The 20,936-nt window shown below is 39.0% G+C and overlaps 1 protein-coding gene across 2 annotated transcripts in view; it reads left to right on the top strand.

Moving 5' to 3' along the window:
- The window catches only part of SPAST (spastin), a 69,106-nt gene that overhangs the window by 10,739 nt on the left and 37,431 nt on the right, over positions 1-20,936 (top strand). For both annotated transcript variants that reach the window (XM_021085819.1, NM_213749.1), the window contains 2 exon segments: positions 10,924-11,010; positions 13,270-13,353. In XM_021085819.1, coding sequence (XP_020941478.1) covers positions 10,924-11,010; positions 13,270-13,353 — 171 coding nt within the window.

Genomic DNA, 20,936 nt, shown 5'->3' with positions numbered 1-20,936 from the left:
CAGCAGTTTGAAACCCCACCAGGTTAAAAAAATAGAATATTACTCCAAAAGTTTGCCTTTCTCATGCTCCCTTTTGCTCACTACCTTTCCCCACCTTTCACAAATGTATCTACAAATCTAACTTCTTCTTCTTTTTTTTTTTTTTTTTGTCTTTTTTAGGGCCATACCCATGGCATGTGGAGGTTCCCAGGCTAGGGGTCTAATTGGAGGTGTAGCTGCTGGCCTACGCCAGAGCCACAGCAACTCAGGATCCGAGCTGAGTCTGCGACCCTACGCCACAGCTCACAGCAATGCCAGATTCTTAACCCACTGAGCAAGGCCAGGGACCAAACCCGAAACCTCATGGTTCCTAGTCAGATTCATTAACCACTGAGCCATGATGGGAACTCCAATCCTAACTTCCTAACACCGTAAATCAGTTTTACCTTATCTTGAGCTTTATAAATGAAATTGTAAAGTATATGTTCTTTTTGTGTATGGCTGCTTTTGCTCAACATTCTCCTTGTCATATTAATCCTTGGGGTTACACGTGGCAGTAATTTATTCATTTTCATGAACCAGGGCAAACTGCCTGTAATAGGTTTTTTAGTATTTTTTTTTTATTGTGGTAAAACACATAACAAAATTTGCCATTTTAATCATTAAAGAGTGCAGTTCAGTGACATTAAATACATTCACCGTATTGTGTATTCGTCACCGCTGACCCCCTTCTAGAGCTTTTCATCATCCCAGATAGAACCTCTGTACCCATTAAATGATAACTCCCCATTTTCCCCTATCCATTTTCCCCCCAGACCTTGATAAGCTCTGTTCTGCTTTCTCTATGAATTTGCCTCTTCTGGGTGCCACATATAAGTGGAATCAAATAATATCTGTCCTTTTCTGTATGACATTACACTTAGCATTTCAAGGTTTATCAGCCATATTGTAGCATATACAGATTTTGTTCCTTTTTAAGGCTAAATAATATTCCGTTTTATGTATGTACCACACTTGGTTTATCCGTTCATCTGTTGATAGACATTGGATTGTTTCAATTTATTGTGAATAATACTGCTATAAACATTGGCCTTCTACTCATCTCTGAGTCCATCTTTCAATAGTTTTGAGTCTAGCCTGGGAGTAAAATTGCTGGGTCATGTGGTAATTATGTTTAATTTTTTGAGGGATTGCCAAACTGCTTTCAACTGCAGCTATACCATTTTTGCACTCCCAGCACCAGTGCACAAGGGTTTCCAATTTCTCCACATTTTCAGCAATTTTTTTTTCTTTTTTTGTCTTTTTGTCTTTTTTTGTTGTTGTTGTTGCTGCTATTTCTTGGGTCGCTCCCGCGGCATATGGAGATTCCCAGGCTAGGGGTCGAATTGGAGCTGTAGCCACTGGCCTACGCCAGAGCCACAGCAACGCGGGATCCGAGCCACGTCTGCAACCTACACCACAGCTCACGGCAACGCCGGATCGTTAACCCACTGAGCAAGGGCAGGGACCGAACCCGCAACCTCATGGTTCCTAGTCGGATTCGTTAACCACTGCGCCACGACGGGAACTCCAGCAATTTTTTTTTAATAGCAGCCATCCTAATTAATGCGAAGTGGTATCACATCATACTTTTGATTTGCATTTCCCTAATGACTTAGAATCTTGAGCATCTTTTCATGTGCTTGCTTATTGGTCATTTGCATATCTCCTTCTAATTCTTTTTTTTTTTTTTTTTTTTTTTTTTTTTGCTTTTTAGGGCCACAGTTAGCATATGGAAGTTCCCAGGCTAGGGTCAAATTGGAGCTTACAGCAGTGTGGGATCTTTGACCTACACCACATCTCACTGTGATGACGCTGGATTCCCAACCCACTGAAGCGGGCCATGGATCAAACATGTATCCTCATGGATTCTAGTTGGATTCATTTCCACTGAACCACAGTGGGGACTCCCTCATTTGCATATCTTCTTTGAAAAAATGTCTATTCAAGTCCTTTGCTTATTTTTTCATTGGTTTGGATTTTTTGTTGAACCATTTAGTAAATACTTAAGTGCTCTTTTTCAGGTATTCAACACTCATATAGGGATGTGATCCATTAAAACTTTAAGTACAAAAATAGGCAGCTGACTATGTTTGACCCTTGGGCCATTGTTTGTCCTAGATTATGTGTTTCACTTGTAGTTCAGATTACTGGCTAATAACTTCAGCTACAACTACAGCTACTGATTGTCAAGCTTTGGCCACCCGATTCTTCTCTTGATTTGATGTTGTCTGGTTGGTTGAGTTTGAATGTTATATATGCCCTTGTAGGTAAGAGGAAAATGTGTGAGGCAAACTAAGAACTGTTAAAGTATTTTGAAGGCCTTTTGTGTGATGAAGACCATTGTAAGGTTTGAGTTTTCTGTGATAATTTAGTCAAAAGGGTGATCATCAGAGGTTATGGGATGTAATTTTCCCTACCTTAAGGGACTGAAGTGATTTGAGTATGATTTCAGCCTTTACGCAACCTGGCCTAGTTTGTACTCTTCACTGACGCTGGGTCCCAACCAAAATCCTGGAATCTTTGACACTAATTATCCTGGGCATGCCCTGGAATCCATTTTTTGTTAGCTTAGTTCCATGAAAATGCTGTGCTTAGTTTCTTGGTCACTTTACTTCAGAATTGACAATTGTTTCAAGCAAAAAAGTGCCTCAAGGGAGTTCCCATCGTTGCTCAGTGGTTAACGAATCCGACTAGGAACCATGGGGTTGCAGGTTCAATCCCTGGCCTTGCTCAGTGGGTTAAGGATCTGGTGTTGCCGTGAGCTGTGGTGTGGGTTGCAGATGCGGCTCGGATCCCGAGTTGCTGTGGCTCTGGCGTAGGCCCGTGGCTACAGCTCCAATTCGACCCCTAGCCTGGGAACCTCCATATGCCACAGGAGTGGCACAGGAAACGGCAAAAAAGACCAAAAAAAAAAAAAAAAAAAAAAAAGTGCCTCAAATGGTAGGCTCAACTCTGTTGGCTTTTCTCTTTTCCTTATTTTGGTAATTTTTGAAAATAGCCATTCTAATGGGTGTGAAATGGTGCCGCCTTCCTAATTTTGGTAATTTTCACTGTTTTGAAAACTCTTCTATCCCTTCAAACAGATGTTTATAAAAATATTTTTCTAAACTTACTCTTGTAATAAGAATTTTAGTTTTGGTTTTATAATCCAAGTTATAGCAAATTTTCTTGTACATAAATGTTACACTATTGTTCTTTAAAAAAATCAGATTTATTAAAGTATAATTTACATACAGTAAAATTTACCCCTTATAGGGATCTGTAGTCCAGTGAGTTTTTGACGAATAGTTGAGTAAACCATCACCACAATCAATATATTAAATGTTTTATTATCCCCACAGCTCTTTTGCCTCTTGTAGTTAAGTCTTTTTACTTTCCCCTTAGCCCATGGCAGTCATCAATCTCATATCCCTATAGCTTTTTTTTTTTTTTTTTTTTTTTTTTTTTGGTCTTTTTTAGGGCTCCACCCATTGCATACTGATGTTCCCAGGCTAGGGGTTGAATTGGAGCAGCTGCTGCCAGCCTATACTACAGCCACAGCAATGCCAGATCCAAGCTGCATCTATGATCTACGCTTCAGCTCTTGTGTCTGGTTCTTCTCACTTAGCATGTTTTGAGATTCTTCTATGTTCCTACATGTGTCAGTAGTTTGCTATGTTTTATTGCTGAGTAGTAGTCTGTGTATGATTGTTCCACAGTTTGTTAACCCATTCATTAAATGGTTGTCTAGTTTTTAGCTGTTTTGACTAAAGCTGGTGAACTTTTATGTACAGGTCTTTGATGATTTCATTTCTTGGGCTAAATACGTAGAAGAAGGGATTTCTGGGTCATGGGGAAATATATGTTAATGTCATAAAGAACTACCAAACTCTTTTCCAAAGTTGCTGCATCATTTTGTTTCATACCTCCAAAGATGTGAGAAATTCATTATAGTTTGTCTTGTAATTTTTCCATTCATAATTAAAATGTAGTTTTAATATGTAGTTCCCTAACAGCTAATGATCTTAAAAAATCTTTTCTTTTCTTTTTTTGGCTGCAGCTATGTTATGTGGAAGGTCCTGGGCCAGGGATTGAACCCATGTCACAGTTGCAGTCTGCACCACAAGCTGCAGCAACATCCAGTCCTTTTTTTTTTTTTTTTTTTAATTTTTTTTTATTTTTTTTTTTGTCTTTTTATTTATTTATTTATTTTTTGTCTTTTTGCCATTTCTTGGGCTGCTCCCACGGCATATGGAGGTTCCCAGGCTAGGGGGCTAATCGGAGCTGTAGCTGCCAGCCTAGACCAGAGCCACAGCAACGTGGGATCCAAGCCGCACCTGCAACCTACACCACAGCTCATGGCAACGCCGGATCGTTAACCCACAGAGCAAGGGCAGGGACCGAACCTGCAACCTCAATGTTCCTAGTCGGATTTGTTAACCACTGCGCCATGACGGGAACTCCCAACATCCAGTCCTTAATCTGCTGCACCACAAGGGAACTTCCTTGAACATCTTTTCTTGCTCTTATTTGCCATTTTTGTTTCTTCTTTGGGAAAGTGTGTATTTTGATCTTTTGTACCCTATTTTTTAATAACTTTAAAAAATCATTATTTTGTAAGAGTTCTTTATATATATATGGTCAGAAGACCTTTTTAGATGTGTTGTTTGGCAATTATTTTTCTCCCAGTCATTCTGTGGCTTGTCTTTCCATTGTCAACTCTGTCTTTTGAAGGGCAGACACTTTTAATTTTTATGAAGTGTGGTTTATCAGTTTCTTTTCCTCTTAAGGTTTGTGATTTTTTTTTTTCACGGCACATGGAGGTTCCCAGGCTAGGGGTCTAATCGGAACTACAGCTGCCGGCCTACACCACAGCTACAGCAGTGCAGGATCTAAGCCACATCTGCAGATTACACCACAGCTCATGGCAACGCCAGATCCTTAACCCGATGAGTGAGGCCAGGGATTGAACCCCCAACATTATGGTTCCTAGTCTGATTCGTTTCCACTGCACCACGATGGGAAATCCTGGTTTGTGATTTTTATGGTCTAAGAAGTTTCTGCTCAGTCCAAGATCACAGGGAATTTTGTCTATGTTTTCTCCTATAAATTTTGTATTTTTAAGTTTTACATTTAACTCTGTGGTCCATCTCAAGTTAATTTTTGTACGTCATGTGAAGTTTTTTTTCATGTGGTTGTCTGTTATTTCAGCATCATCTTTTGAAAAAGCTGTTCTTTCTGCATTGAATTACCTTGTCATCTTTGTCAAAGTCATATCAGTGATGTATGTTTCGGTCTGTTTCTGAACTTTCTCTTCTGTTCCATTTACCTGTATGTCTGTCCTTTCTCCAGTATTATACTTTTTTTCTAATTACTCAATGAATTTTATACATTTATAGATGTAGAGCAATCATCACAACCAAATTTTATAGCATTTCCATTCCAAACCCTCAGTGCATCCCCCCACCCCCAACCTGTCTTATTTGGAAAACATTAAGTTTTTCAAAGTCTATGAGTCAGTATCTGTTCTGCAAAGAAGTTCATTGTTTCCTTTTTTTAGATTCCACATGTAAGTGGTAGCATTTGATGTTGGTGTCTCATTGACTGACTTCACTTAGCACGATAATTTCTTAGTCCATCCATGTTGCTGCAAATGCTGTTATTTCTTTCCTTTTAAAGGCTGAGTCATATTCCATTGTGTATATGTACCACATCTTCTTTATCCACTCCTCTGTCGATGGACATTTAGGTTGTTTCCATGTCTTGGCTATTGTGAATAGTGCTGCAATGAACATTGGAGTACATGTGTCTTTTCGAGTCATGGTTTTCTCTGGATAGATGCCCAGGAGTGGGATTGCTGGATCAAATGGTAATTCTCTTTTTAGTTTTCTGAGGAATCTCCATACTGCTTTCCACAGTGGTTGCACCAGCTTACATTCCCACCAACAGTGTACTAGGGTTCCTTTTTCTCCACACTCTCTCCGGCACTTACTGTTTGTAGACTTTTTGATAATGGCCATTCTGGCAGTGTAAGGTGATACCTCATGTGGTTTTGATTTGCATTTCTCTAATGAGTGATGTTGAACATCTTTTCATGTGTTTTTTGGCCATCTGTATGTCATCTTTGGAGAATTGTCTGCTTAGATCTTCTGCCCATTTTTTGATGGGATTGTTTGTTTTGGTATTGAGCTGTAGGAGTTATTTACAAATATTGGAGATTAATCCCTTGTCATTCGATTCATTGCAAATATTTTCTTCCATTCTGTGGGTTGGTTGTCTTTTCGTTTTGTTCAGGGTTTCCTTTGATGTGCAAAAAATTTTTAAGTTTAGTTAGGTCCTGCAACCTCATGGTTCCTAGTTGGATCCATTAACCACTGAGCCACAAGGGAACTTCTGTTTTTTTTTTTTTTTTTTTTTTTTTTTGTCATTACTCTAGGAGGTGGATCTGAGAAGATGTTGCTGTCGTTTATGTCAGGGAGTGTTTGGCCTATGTTTTCCTCTAAGAGGTTTATGGTATCTGGTCTTATAGCTAGGTCTTTAATACATTTTGAGTTTATTTTTGTATACAGTATTAGGAAGTGTTCTAATTTCATTCTTTTACATGTGGCTGTCCATTTTTCCCAGCACCACTTATTGAAGGGGCTGTATTTTCTCCATTGTGTATTCTTGCCTCCTTTGTCATAGATTAGGTGTGTGGGTTTAATTCTGGGATTTCTTTTTTTTTCTTTTTTTTTTTTTTTTTTGTCTTTTTGTCTTTTTCCAGGGCCGCACCCGTGGCACATGGAGGTTCCCAGGCTAGGGGTCCAATCGGAGCTGTAGCCACCGGCCTGTGCCACAGCTACAACAATGTCAGATCTGAGCCACATCTGTGACCTGCACCACAGTCCACAGCAATGCCAGATCCTTAACCCACTGAGCGAGGCCAGGGATCGAACCCACAACCTCATGGTTCCTAGTTGGATTCCTTAACCACTGAGCCACAACGGTAACTCCCTAATTCTGGGATTTCTGTCCTGTTCCACTGATCTGTATTTCTGTCTTTGTCCCAGTACCATAGGTTTTAATGACTGTAGGTCTGGAGTATAGTCTGAAGTCAGGGAGCCAGATTTTCTCCAGTTCCGTTTTTCTCAGGGTGGCTTTGGCTATTCTGGGTCTTTTGTGCTTCCAAACAAATTTTGAAATATTTTATTCCAGTTCTATGAAAAATGTCCTTGGTAATTTGATAGGGATTACATTGAATCTGTAGCTTGCCTTGGGTAGTATAGTCATTTTGATAATATTGACTCTTTCAGTCCAACAGCATGGTACCATCTGTTTGTGTCGTCTTTGATTTCTTTCATCAGCATCTTAGAGTTTTCAGAGTACAGGTCATGTGTCTCTTTAGGTAGGTTTATTCCTAAATATTTTATTCTTTTTGGTGCGATGGTAAACAGGATTGCTTCCCTAATGTCTCTTTCTGATCTTTCATTGTTAGTATATAGAAATGAATTGTGTATTAATTTTATATCTTGCAACTTTGCCAAATTTGTTGATGAACTTTAACAACTTTCTGGTAGAGTCTTTAGGATTCTCTAGGTATAGTATCATGTCATCTGCAAATAGTGATAGTTTTACTTCTTGCTTTCCAATTTGGAATCCTTTTATTTCTTTTACTTCTCTGATTGCCATGGCTAGGACTTCCAAAACTATGTTGACTAGTAGTGGCGAGAGCGGATATCCTTGTCTTGTTCCTGATCTCAGCGGGAATTTTTTCAGCTTTTCATCATTGAGAATAGTGTTAGCTGTGGGTTTGTCATATATAGCCTTTATTGTGTTGAGGTAGTTTCCCTCTGTGCCCACTTTCTGAATGGTTTTTATCAGAAATGTGTGTTGGTCTCTAGTATTAATGTAGTTAATCAACTATCTGTTAACCAAAGAATATGAGGTAATTGAGTAATTATTGAGCGTGTGAGTTTATTTGTAATCAGTCATTTCATTTGCCTCCATTAATGTGATAAAACTCCTTAAAAGATTTTGTTCGGATGTTACCAGGGAGAACTGTCATACATTGTTGTCAGGAGTGTCACTTGGCATGAGCACTCTCAAAAAGCATTTTGTTGGAGTTCCTGTTGTGGTTCAGTGGATTAAGAACCCAGTGTAGTGTCTGTGAAGATGCGGGTTCGATCCCTGCCCTTGCTCAGTGAGTTAAGGATCTGGTGTTGCTACAACCTTCAGTGTAAGTCACAGATGTGGCCTGGATCTGGTATTGCTGTGGCTGTGGCTTAGGCTGGCAGCTGCAGCTCTGATTCAACCTATAGCCTAGGAAGTTACCCACAACTTGGCTTTAAACAAGAAAAAAAAAAGGAGCATTTTGTTGATTTCTGGTAAATGGGAATATGTGATGAATTCATCAGTTGTACTTATGCATATACTCAAGAGGAACTGGTACATGTACATAAGGGGACAGGTACAAGAATGTTAATTGCAACATTATTTGAAACTGAAAAACTGGAAACAACTACATATCTTTCAGTGGAAATAGTTGAATAAATTACGGGATGATACATGATATTATACAGAAGTCAAACTGAATAAACTAGATCTCAATAAAGCAACATGGATCTTGGAGTTCCTGTCGTGGGGCAGTGGTTAACGAACCCGACTGGGAACCATGAGGCTGCAGGTTTGATCCCTGGCCTTGCTCAGTGGGTTAACGATCCAGCATTGCCGTGAGCTGTGTGTAGGTCGCAGACGAGGCTCAGATCCCGAGTTGCTGTGGCTGTGGTGTAGGCCGGTGGCTACAGCTCCAATTTGACCCCTAGCCTGGGAACCTCCATATGCCACAGGAGCAGCCCAAGAAGTAGCAAAAAAACAAACAAAAAAAAAACCCAAAAAACATTTCAATAGATTCTTCATAGAAAACTGGAAAGTAAGCATCCAAATAATTTGAATTGGCTTACAACAAATTCTTAATAATTTTTTCATGTGTCATTGTTAAGTACTTATTCAGTATTTACTCTGGATCAAACTCTGCAAAATACTAATGGCACCGTATGTGGTAAGTAAGAAATTATCCTGTGCAAGGGGCTGAGTCTAATTGATGACTTATTTGGAAAGTAGAGGAAGGAATAGGAGGTACACTCATAGGGGAACAGCATTTCCTAGTTGTGTGTTTTGTTTATAAGACTTCATCTGTTCTATGCTATTAAGAGAGTCGTGATATTTTATTGGTTTTGAAATTTCAAATAATATTAAAGAATGACATATGGGAATTTTTGTTTGATTAAATAGGAACATGAGTTGGGAGAAATGAAAAACAGTTCTTACGGATGATTTTCACCTTTGTTTTACTGTATTGTTGTATTAGCCACTTATGAGGCTTTGTAGATTCAAAGGACAAAGAAATAAAAAACAATGAAATTTGTGTGTAATTATTATCACTTTAGAGAAATATCCTATACATGTTTTGATTATGCTGAATTTTTAAGTCTTTTTAGAAGCTTAAATTTGGATCAAGAATAAACGTCATTATATGTTTCAAAGAAAATAGAAATGTGTTATTAAATGACCGTGCTTGTAATCTCATATACCAGTTATCATGGTGCAATCATCTGTTAAATAAAAACTAACTCAGAAATGAGCTACTCAACAATGGAACATATTGTATCTGATTTGAATACAATTAAACAGTGCTTTTTTCTCACTATTATTGAAATCATGTTAATTTTTATGTTTTACACATTCTAAAACCCATTTGTTTAAAATAAATTCTTTTTTAATTTTCTTTCTTTTTTTTTGGTCTTTTTAGGGCCACACTCATGGCATATGGAGTTTCCCAGGCTAGGGGTCGAATTGGAGCTGTAGCAACTGGCCTACACCAGAGCCACAGCAACGCCAGATCCGAGCCGCATCTGTGACCCACACCACAGCTCATGGCAACACCGGGTCCTTAACCCACTGAGTGAGCCCAGGGATTGAACATGCATCCTCATGGGTAGTAGTCAGGTTTGTTAACCACTCAGTCACATTGGAAACTCCTCATGTGGTAGTTCTGTATTTAGCTTTCTGAGGAACTTCCACACTGCTGTCCATGTTGGTTGTACCAGTTTATGTTCACACCAACAGTGCAAGAGAGTCCCTTTTTCTCGACACCCTCTCCAGCATTTGTTATTTGATGACTTGTTAATGTTGGCCATTTTGAGCTGTGTGAGGTGGTACCTCATTATAGTTTTTGTTTTTTTGTCTTTTTTAGGGCCATACCCATGGCATATGGAAGTTCACAGGCTAGGAGTCCAAACAGAACTGGAAGTACCAGCCTGTGCCACAGCCACAGCAACGCCAGATCCAAGCCACTTCTCTGACCTACACCACAGCTTGCAGTAACACCAGATCCTTAACCCACCAAGTGAGGCCAGGGATCAAAACCGCATCCTCATGGACACTACATTGGGTTCTTAACCTGTGAGCCACAACTGGCACTTCTCATTGTAATTTTGATAAATTATTGAATAAAATTTATTTCTCTAATACAGCATTTTAGTGGCTATAAGCATCAATACCATGAGATGATAAATAAAGGACTCACACTCTACAATTTTGAGACACAGGAGTTCCCTTGTGGAGCAGCAGGTTAAGGATTTGGCATTGTCACAGATCACTGCCATGGCCAGGGTTCAGTCTCTGGCCCAGGAGCTTTTGCCTGTCACAGTCACAAAATATATATGTATTTTGAGGAGCACTGAGGTCTATATCCCTCTCGTGCAGAGTAACATATACATTAAGATGCTAAAGGTACTCCGAAGTCACAAAATAGTAGTTTTCGGATTTATTTGATCACAACCCTTTTTCTCATTTATCTCCTAATGAGAGCATGCTTTGGAAAATGTTTAGTGTATTCTCAGTGTATACTTGTGATTTATACAAATAATTATTTCTGTTTTAAAGTAGGACAAAAGGAGCAAGCTGTGGAATGGTATAAGAAAGGTATTGAAGAACTAGAAAAAGGAATTGCCGTTGTAGTTACAGGACAAGGTAAGGTTATATTTATTACATTTGTTTAGTAGCCGTCCCAAATTATATTCACATGATTTCTCTGACTTCAGATCCATTTATCCTAATAAAGGTATTGAATAGATTTTGTAATGTTATTGTTAATTTTTGTAGACTTACAGTTAATTAAAGCTTTATTACCTATGCTAAAAATGAAGTTATAACCAGAAACACTCAAACTTGATTACCTGTAGCAGTCAGACAGAAACCAGCATATTACTTGTGTCCTCCTTGGAACCACTGTGATATTTTAACCCTATTTTTGAGGCCTGGTTCTTTCCTCATTGTCAGGGCTGGGAAGGAGTGGTTAATCCAGACCCCCTTTTGCACTGTGGGTAATGCTTCTCTGCATGTTAGAATATGAGCTGTAATGTCGTACTTTGATTCACACATGGCTTTTTAAAACCAAAGCAGTTATTTCTCATCTTTACTTTTTCCTATCACATCAAATTAAAGATTAGAATCTAATATTATCTTTAAAAATACAGTGTTTCTTGTGCACATTCTTTGTGCCCAAGCATCATTATATGTCCTTCATATGTGATCTCTCTTAATTTTTATCATAACCCTACACTCTGAGGCTGCTACTGTTACCCTTAGTTTTCAGATGAAAAACCTAAGTTAGAAGAAGTAACTTGCCTGAGGTCTCATAGGCAGGACGTGGTAGAGTCAGGATTTGAACCCAGGCAGTCTGACTTCAGAGTCTGAATTCTTATACTGTGCTCTGAATATTGTATGGTATGTGGGTATCACCATTAAATAACTAAGTGCTTCAGCTTATTATAACTAAAATAAATTCAGGAGCAAAAATTATAATATGTGGGCTAAGAAACTTAGCTTTATGGACCAGTGCACCCAGTGGATGTTTTATCTGGCTGGCTGATTCTATTGCCTGTTTCGGCTAATTTCCAGTAATTACAGTGTGTTCAATATTTAACATGCTTTTTTCTTTTTTGCTTTAACTGTTTCTCTAGCTACTGGTCTCCTGTATAAAGAGAGCACAGTAGAACAAGTAAATATGGAAGGTTGGGTCTTGGAGACTTCTATGAGTTTATGAGGAAGACTTTATGAATTATATACAAAATATATTTACTGTTCTTTGTCAAATGCCTAGAAGAAGAGTTAAAAGAAAATGAGTTGGTTATAAGAAAAATAGTATTTCATTGAATCTAAAATGCCTTGGAGGATCTCCCATCGTGGCTCAGCAATTAATGAACTCGACTAGCATCCATGAGGACTCAGGTTCAATCCCTGGCCTTGCTCAGTGGGTTAAGGATCCGGTGTTACTGTGAGCTGAGGTGTCGCAGACTCAGCTTGGATCTCACGTTGCTGTGGCTCTGGTGTAGGCCAGTTGCTACAGCTCCGACCCCTAGCCTGGGAACTCCGTATGCCACGGGTGTGGCCCTAAAAAGACAAAAAGACAAAAAAAAAAAAAAGCCTTTGATTGTACCACTAAGAAGAAAAGATGTTAATTAAACTATGACGCATTCTCTTCTTTATCATGGAACTTGAATTTTAACCTTATTGAATATACTATCTCAATCTTATTTAGACATAGCTATAACAGAGGTATTAATACCTATGACCAAATTTGTGCGTGCAAAGGAAGAGACAAACTGTGTTATGATTGCATCCTGGCTGATGGCATTTATAGGTTGGCATTGGTTGTAAAACACATCCCAATTTCAAAGTTTTTTAAATGTAGGGGAAAAAGTATGTCTCAAAAGCCACGAAAACTATGAAATACCGCAGTAGCTCTAAAACCATCGTAAGGAAATGTAACTGATATTTTAAAGTCATTATTTGAAAGTAATATTTTCCTTATTTCTTTTTATTTAATTTTTTTACTTTTTTGTCTTTTTTTTTTTTTTGGTCTTTTTCTAGGGCTGTACCCACGGCATATGGAGGTTCTGAGGCTAGGGGTCTAATCCGAACTATAGCTGCCGGCCTATGCCACAGCCACAGCAACTCGGGATCTGAGCCATGTCTTCGACCTACACCACAGCTCACAGCAATGCCGGATCCTCAACTCACTGAGTGCAGCTAGGGATCAAACCTGCAACCTCATGGTTCCTAGTCGGATTCGTTAACCACTGAGCCACAATGGGAACGCCAATATTTTCCTTATTTCTTTTTAAAGATTGTGACTCTCCATGAGATTAGTTGGTATGATTTATCTTAAAGCAGTATTAGTAGATAAAAGTAGATATTTTTATTTTTTTTTCCTGCTTTTTCTTTCAGGTGAACAGTGTGAAAGAGCCAGACGCCTTCAAGCTAAAATGATGACTAATTTGGTTATGGCAAAGGACCGTTTACAGCTATTAGGTATCAATTAATGAATTGTATAACTGCAATGAGATATATTTGAAATCTGTCTTTAGTGAAACTTTAAAATGTAAATGGAAATAAGTCACTGGTCTTGAAAATGTATTCTAGGCTTTTTTTTTTTTTTTTTTTCCTTTTCTTTTTAGGGCCACATCTGCGGCATATGGAGGTTCCCAGGCTAGGGGTCTAATCGGAGCTGTAGCTGCCAGCATACACCACAGCCGCAGCAATGCCAGATCCGAACTGCGTCTGCCACCTACACCACAGCTCATGGCAATGCCGGATCCTTAAGTCACTGAGCAGCAAGTCCAGGGATTGAACCCACAACCTCATGGTTCCTAGTAAGATTTGTTTCTGCTGCGCCACGATGGGAACTCCTAGGCTTTTTTTTTAACTTATGAAAATTTCTAACATGCAAAACTGAAGAGTATATTGAACTAATTATCTTCACTCAGCTTTAATAATTATCAGCTCGTTACAGAATTGATTTAAGACTGGCAAACTACAGCGTAGGCTAAATTCAGTTTACTGTTTGCTTTTATAAGCTGGCACAAAGCTATTCTCATTCCTTTATATATTATCTGGCTATTTCCATGCTACAGTGACAGATTGAATAGTTGATGCAGAGATCATACAGCCCTCAAAGCCTTTAAATATATACCACTTAGACATATTTTAATATTTACTATCTGGCCTGTTTATATCCCAGCCCACTTCCCCTCACTTCATATACTATTTTGAAACAATTTCTTAACATCTTTTCATTTCATTTATAACTATTTCATATTGTATCTCTAAAAGATAAACATAATTTTAAAATAAAATTGCCAAAATACCATTATCACATCTAAAAAATAACTAGTAATTCTTTTAATACTAACATAAAAGTAATGGCCAACAGATGTTGTTTCCAAATTTATAAAGAGTATATAAATAATGTCTAGTTAGTATGTCATAATTTAACTAATTTTTAAATAATCGTTGGGAATCAGGATCTCAAGAAGATCCATACTATATGTCTCTTTTAATATTCAAGTCTGTTTTTCGTTTTCTTGAAATTTGTTGGTGAACCAGATCTTCGCTGCATTGTGTTTCCTACAGTCTTTTGCTGCATGCATCTCTGTGGTGTCTTTTAATATGTCCTCCCTATAAACTGATAGTTGGATATAGCACTTATTTGGATCGAAAGTGCATTTTCACTGTTTAACGATAAGACTGCTTAATAGGTGGTTTTGTGTTTATCTATTAGTAGTTGTTGTGATGTTAGCAGCAGTGGATGACTTATGCCTAGTGACATTGTAGTTGTCATTTTTTCTGCATTCATCAGCTGGAAAAAGTCTGTAAAGAGAAACTTCTCATCTTCTGTTTGATGGTATAGGTTTTAAAAACGTATTTTTAAGGTATATCTACCTTAAAACAAAGTGGAACTAAAACCCACCCTTCTTGGGTGGTTCTACCATAGCTTGATGTGGTAGAAGTAGTAGAAACTTGGTAAGCAGACTGACTTTATTTATTTGTTGCTCTGTGGTTTTGATAAGTTATTTAGCATGTCTGAGTCATCTTTATTTTGTTCATAATATATAATTATAATCTCACCGTATTTGTGAACATTGAATTGTTGAAAGAACCTAACCCATAGTAAATACTCAAAAATACTCATTTTTCTTCATCTGCTTATCTGTGTGTAATCACGACCCCTGACTTGTGTACATGTATACACATGTATGTTTTATTCATTTACTTGTTCACCCATTCATTCTTATATGGTCCATTGTGTTTATAAATTTTTTGCCCCATGTTGTTGAAAAGGAAACCCTTACTGTTTTCAGATAGCTAGCAAAGCAGTTTTTCCCTGGCTTCTGTGGCTGACAGTTTGCCTTCTTACTTCTTTTTTTTTTGTCTTTTTGCAATTTCTCATGGCATATGGAGGTTCCCAGGCTGGGGGTCTAATCGGAGCTGTAGCCACCTGCCTACGCCGAGCCACAGCAACTCAGGATCTGAGCCGCATCTGCGACCTACACTGCAGGTCACAGCAACGCCAGATTGTTAACCCACTGAGCAAGGGCAGGGACCGAACCGCAACCTCATGGTTCCTAGTCGGATTCGTTAACCAATGCGCCATGACGGGAACTCCTCTTCTCAATTCTAATTGAAGGTTATTACTGTGTCAAATGAAATGACGTATTACCTCAAAGGTTGTAGTAAAATAATTATCTAATTGTTCTAATTGATTGTAAGTGCTTTAGCAATTACACCTTTTAGTATATGTACAATGTATCAATATATGTGCTGAAGATTATTTTTGATTATGGAACATTTTGTAACATGTTCCAAATTGAGTAATAGTTTTTTTATTTTATTTATTTATTTTTTAATGGCTGCACTTGCAGGATATGGAAATTCCCAGTCCAGGGGTCAAATTCAAGCTGCAGCTCCTTGCCTACACTATAGCTTGCGGCAACGCCAGATCCTTAACCCACTGAGCAAGGCCAGTGTTCAAACCCACATTCTCAGGGGCACTGCTTTGGTTCTTAACCCACTGAGCTGCATCAGGAACTATATAGTAGTTGATTATTATCTTTTTTTTTTTTTTTTTTTTTTTTTGCTTTTTAGGGATGTACTCACGGCACATGGAAGTTGCCAGGCTAGGGTTTGAATTGGAGCTACAGCTGCCAGTCTACACCATAGCCACAGCAATGTGGGTTCACCCTTCTAATGTTTTATCACACAACTTCAAAGAAAAGATAAAAATCAAGAGTTTCCTTTCCCATCGTGGCTCCGTGGTTAACGAATCTGACTAGGAACCATGAGGTTGCGGGTTTGATCCCTGGCCTTGCTCAGTGGGTTAAGGATCCCATCTAGCCTGGGAACTTCTGTGTGCTGCAGCCCCAAAAAGCAACAAAACAAAACATTTGAAGCGTCTCATGGATTTATAGACTTCTATTTATTTATTTATTTATTTATGCTTTTTAGGGCCACACCCAAGGCATATGGAGGTTCCCAGGCTAGGGGTCAAATCAGAGCTACAGCTTCTGGCCTGCGCCATAGCCACAGCAATGCAGCTTCCGAGCTGCATCTGTGACCTACACCACAGCAATGCAGCTTCCGAGCTGCATCTGTGACCTACACCACAGCTCATGACAATGCCAGATCCTTAACCCACTGAGTGAGGCCACGGATCACACCCACAACCTCATGGTTAGTAGTCAGATTTGTTTCTGCTGCACCACAGCAGGAACTCTTAGACTTCTCTTTAAATGCAGCTTTGTAATTTCTTATTTGTGGTGTTAGAGGAAAGGACAAAAAGGGGATATATAATATAACATGAAACTAGGCATTGATGGAATTAATATTAGGCTATTGTTGTCTGTTATCCTCAAAAGTGCTATGTCCATTCATGAAAGATTCTACTTTTAAAAAGAGAGGGGAGGAGTTCCCGTTGTGGTGCAGTGGTTAACGAATCCGACTAAGAACCATGAGGTTGTGTGTTCGGTCCCTGGCCTTGCTCAGTGGGTTAAGGATCCGGCGTTGCCATGAGCTGTGGTGTAGGTCACAGACGCGGCTAGGATCCCGCGTTGTTGTGGCTCTGGTATAGGCTGGTGGCTACAGCTCCGACTGGACCCCTAGCCTGGGAACCTCCATATGTTGCAGGAGCAGCCCAAGAAATGGCAAAAAGACAAAAAAAGACAGAGGGGAGTTCCCGTTTTGGCACAACAGAAATGAATCTGACTAGGAACCATGAGGTTGCAGGTTTGATCCCTGGCCTCACTCAGTGGGTTAAGGATCTGGTGTTGCTTGAACTGTAGTGTAGGTTGCAGATGAGGCTCAGATCTGGCATTGCTGTGGCTGTGGCCTATGCCAGTGGCTACAGCTCCAGTTCGAACCCTAGCCTGGGAACCTCCATATGCCACAGGTGCGGCTCTAAAAAGACAAATAAATAAGTAAAAATAGAGGGTGGAGTAGAAGACATCATCAACATATTCTCGTGTTCTGAGAATTCAGAATGTTTGGGAGTTATCTGTCAAGACAGTAAAAAAGTGGCACAAATACATAGTAGAACATATTTGAATATTATGTGCTGGTTAAAAAATAGACTTTTCAGAGGTGGGATGCCTGATATGTATCTAATTAGAATGGAGATTGTTACTGGGAGTTCCCCATGTAGACTAGTTTGAGAGGATACAGCCTCTCTGATAAAGATCGGATGAGTTCATTTATATTAAATGTCTTCGGTTTAGTGATAATGAATGTTAAAGCAAAGCTTAAGTGTAAAACCTGCTATAGATGAAAAGATAATTTGGGGCATGTTCCTATTGTAGCTTGGCAGATTACGAACCCGACTAGTATTCATGAAGACTCGGGTTTGATCCCTGGCTCTGTTCATTAGGTTAAGGGTCCAGTGTTGTTGTGAGCTGTGGTGTAGGTTACGGAAATGGTTTGGATCTGGCATTGCTGTGGCTGTGGTGTAGGCCACAGCCAACACTTCTCTTTGACCTCTAGCCCAGGAACATCCATATGCTTCCAGTGCAGCCATGAAAAAAGAAAAAAAGAAAAAGATAATTTTGGCATTAGCATCTTTGTATACTTGGCAATTCCCCTTTTTTCTTTTAAATTTAGCTTCATTCAAAGTCCAGTTATTAAGTCCTCACTCTTTATCAGATACAGTGCCAAGATATATAAACTGAATTTATTTCTTAACTTCGCAAATATTTTTTTGGGTGGTTACCATGTTCTAAGCGCTTAGGATGTAGACAAGGATCCCTGTGTCATACAGTTTATATTCCAGCAGGGGGAATACTGATAATAGGCAATAAACATAAAAAATAACTAAGTTATACCATATGTTAGAAGGTGATAAATATATGGAAAAAGGAAAATGTAAAACACGCAAAGGGGATTAAGAGTAGATGGGATTGCCGGGCCAGGATTGACCTTGCTCCCTGAACTGCAAAGATGCCGCTGATCCGCATTGTGCCACAGTGGGAGCTCTTACTAAAGTGTTTTAAGCAGACAAATTATGTGGTAAGATTTTCCGTATAAGTAGATCACTGAGGTGGTTGTTTGGGGATTGCATGTGAGGGGATCAGGAAGCAAGGTGACTTTTATTTTAAATCATTGGTTAATCCGCATGACCTTTAGTCATTCTGGTTTTTTTTTTTTTTTTTTTGCCTTTTCTAGGGTCGCTTCTGCGGCATATGGAGATTCCAGGCTAAGGGTCTAGTCGGATCCTTACAGCAATGCGGGATCCGAGCCGCATCTGCATCCTAAACCACAGTTCATGGCAACGCCAGATCCTTAACCCACTGATCAAGGCCAGGGATCGAACCCGAAACCTCATGGTTCCTAGTCAGATTCGTTAACCACTGTGCCACGACAGGAACTCCACCTTTAGTCATTCTAAAAGGGAGCATTAAACTAGGTGTATTTTCTTCCAAAAAAAATAAAAGAATTGGAACAGGTTCACATTAGCTGTGTCCTGCTATTTTGTTTTTGCATGTGTAAATCTACACATCCAAAAAACAAAGTTCTATGACTTTTTATTTTTAGTTATTATTATTAAAACTAAGGATTTAATTTTTTTACTATATAATGAATGTTTATGTGAAATTTTGTTACATTTTATTGGAAAGAGTGTTAATTGATAAATAGGACATTTACATATCGGGTTTTTCTAATTTATGTCTTTTACCAACACAATGGTTCCTTTCTCAGTATGGTGATTTGAAGAGTATTATCACTGAGAAAAATCAGATGACCTACCTGTTAACTAACAACAGCAACCAAAAAAAATGGGCTCCAAAGTATATTGTATCAGCCAGTTCTAGGACACAAAAGCTGTGCAATACTTTGTGCTTTGTGCAGAAAGGGTAGCTGCTATTTAACCTGTCCCAGAGGCCTATGTGGCTGTACTCTAAACCAAGCAGGGCGCCTGCTTGTCTGACCTTAGAAATAAAAGTTCAGGAGAGTTAGTATATATACACGTGCTACGTTTTTGCATATATTTATTGACTTAATGCAGGAGAAAAGAATCAGTAATGATAACTTGGAATATTTTAACAAAATAAATTTGGTCGGAATTGAGCCCCTCTTATGAATGAGGCATAGAGCAGGTACTTTATGTATTGTATTGTATTGTATTGTATTTATTTATTTATTTATTTACTTACCTACTTACTTTTTAGGGCCACACCCGTGGCATATGGAGGTTCCCAGGCTAGAGATCAAATCGGAGCTATAGCTGACAGCCTACGCCATAGCCACAGCAATGCAGGATCCTTAACCCACTGAGTGAGGCCAGGGATCAAAACCACAACCTCATGGTTCCTAGTTGGATTCATTTCCGCTACACCACGATGGGGACTCCTGTGTATTATTTTATTTAATCCTTGAGACTTTCTGAAAGTTGACACTGAAGCAAGTTTATGTTAGTAAGTGGAGCAGGGTATTCACCAGCTAGCAATATGGATTGACTCTGCTGGGGAAAGAGAGTGCAGCAGTGGTGTGGAGTGGCAAGGAAACTCAACTTCTACACTCCTGGGCTTCAGGTGCTAGGCCTAGAGACCCAGATCTGAAAGGATTTGTTGTCATTTGAAGTGAGGAGATGGTTGAAACTATCCTTTAAAATGTTGGACTCATTTAAAAATAGGTAATAGTAGTTTCCATTGTGGCTCAGTGGAAACGAATCTGACTAGTATCCATGAGGATGTGGGTTCAGTTTCTGGCCTCCGTCAATGGATTAAGGATCCAGTATGGCCATGGTCTGTGGTGTAGGTCGCATACACAGCTCAGAACCTGTGTTGCTGTGGCTGTGGAGTAGGCCAGCATCTATAGCTCTGATTAGACCCCTAGCCTGTGAACTTCCGGATGCCTTGCAAAAAAATAAATAAATAAACAAAAATAGGTAATATAAGGAGTACCCTGGTTTCTCAGTGGGTTAAGGATCAGCATTGTCACTGCTGTGGCTCGGGTTACAGCTGTGGTGCAGATTTGACCTCTGACCTGGGAACTTCCATGTGCTATGGATGCGACCCAAAGAAAGAAGGTAATGTAAGCACATGCCACTGAATTTCAGAAGTTCAGGTATGAAAAACATCTATCATACTATGCTCATTTCCCTCCCCAGGGGCAGCTGGTATTACAGTTTCTTTGGATCCTTTTTAGAGATAATTTTCACATGTACAAGTATACACGTTTGTCCATTTAAATAAGTGTTAGGGTGCTGTAGACACAGTTCTGCAGCATACTAATACCATTCGGCTTTGTTATGTCGGACATATGCTAGGGTAGCTGAGTACATGGCATTTACTAGATACTCCTTAGAGTTTCCTTCTGTGTTGTTTCTTCTTTTCTGAAATGTCCTTTCTACTTTTCAGATCCTTTCTCTGTAAAACCTTTTTAATGTTCTCTTTCTTTCTCCATCCTGCTCTTTCTACACAATGGTTTTGATGTATTAGATATTCTGAAAATACTTATGATTTGATAGTAGTGATATAGAATTACCTCAGGTTATCAAACCTGAATAATGCATGTTTTGAAGATAGTTATTGTTCATTTCCATTGATATTTTAATGTCTCAGTTTTTA

Source organism: Sus scrofa, chromosome 3, assembly GCF_000003025.6.
Source record: "Sus scrofa isolate TJ Tabasco breed Duroc chromosome 3, Sscrofa11.1, whole genome shotgun sequence".
NCBI lineage: Eukaryota > Metazoa > Chordata > Mammalia > Artiodactyla > Suidae > Sus > Sus scrofa.
Note: the sequence above shows the minus strand (reverse complement) of the source record. Positions and strands in the feature narration are given on the sequence as shown.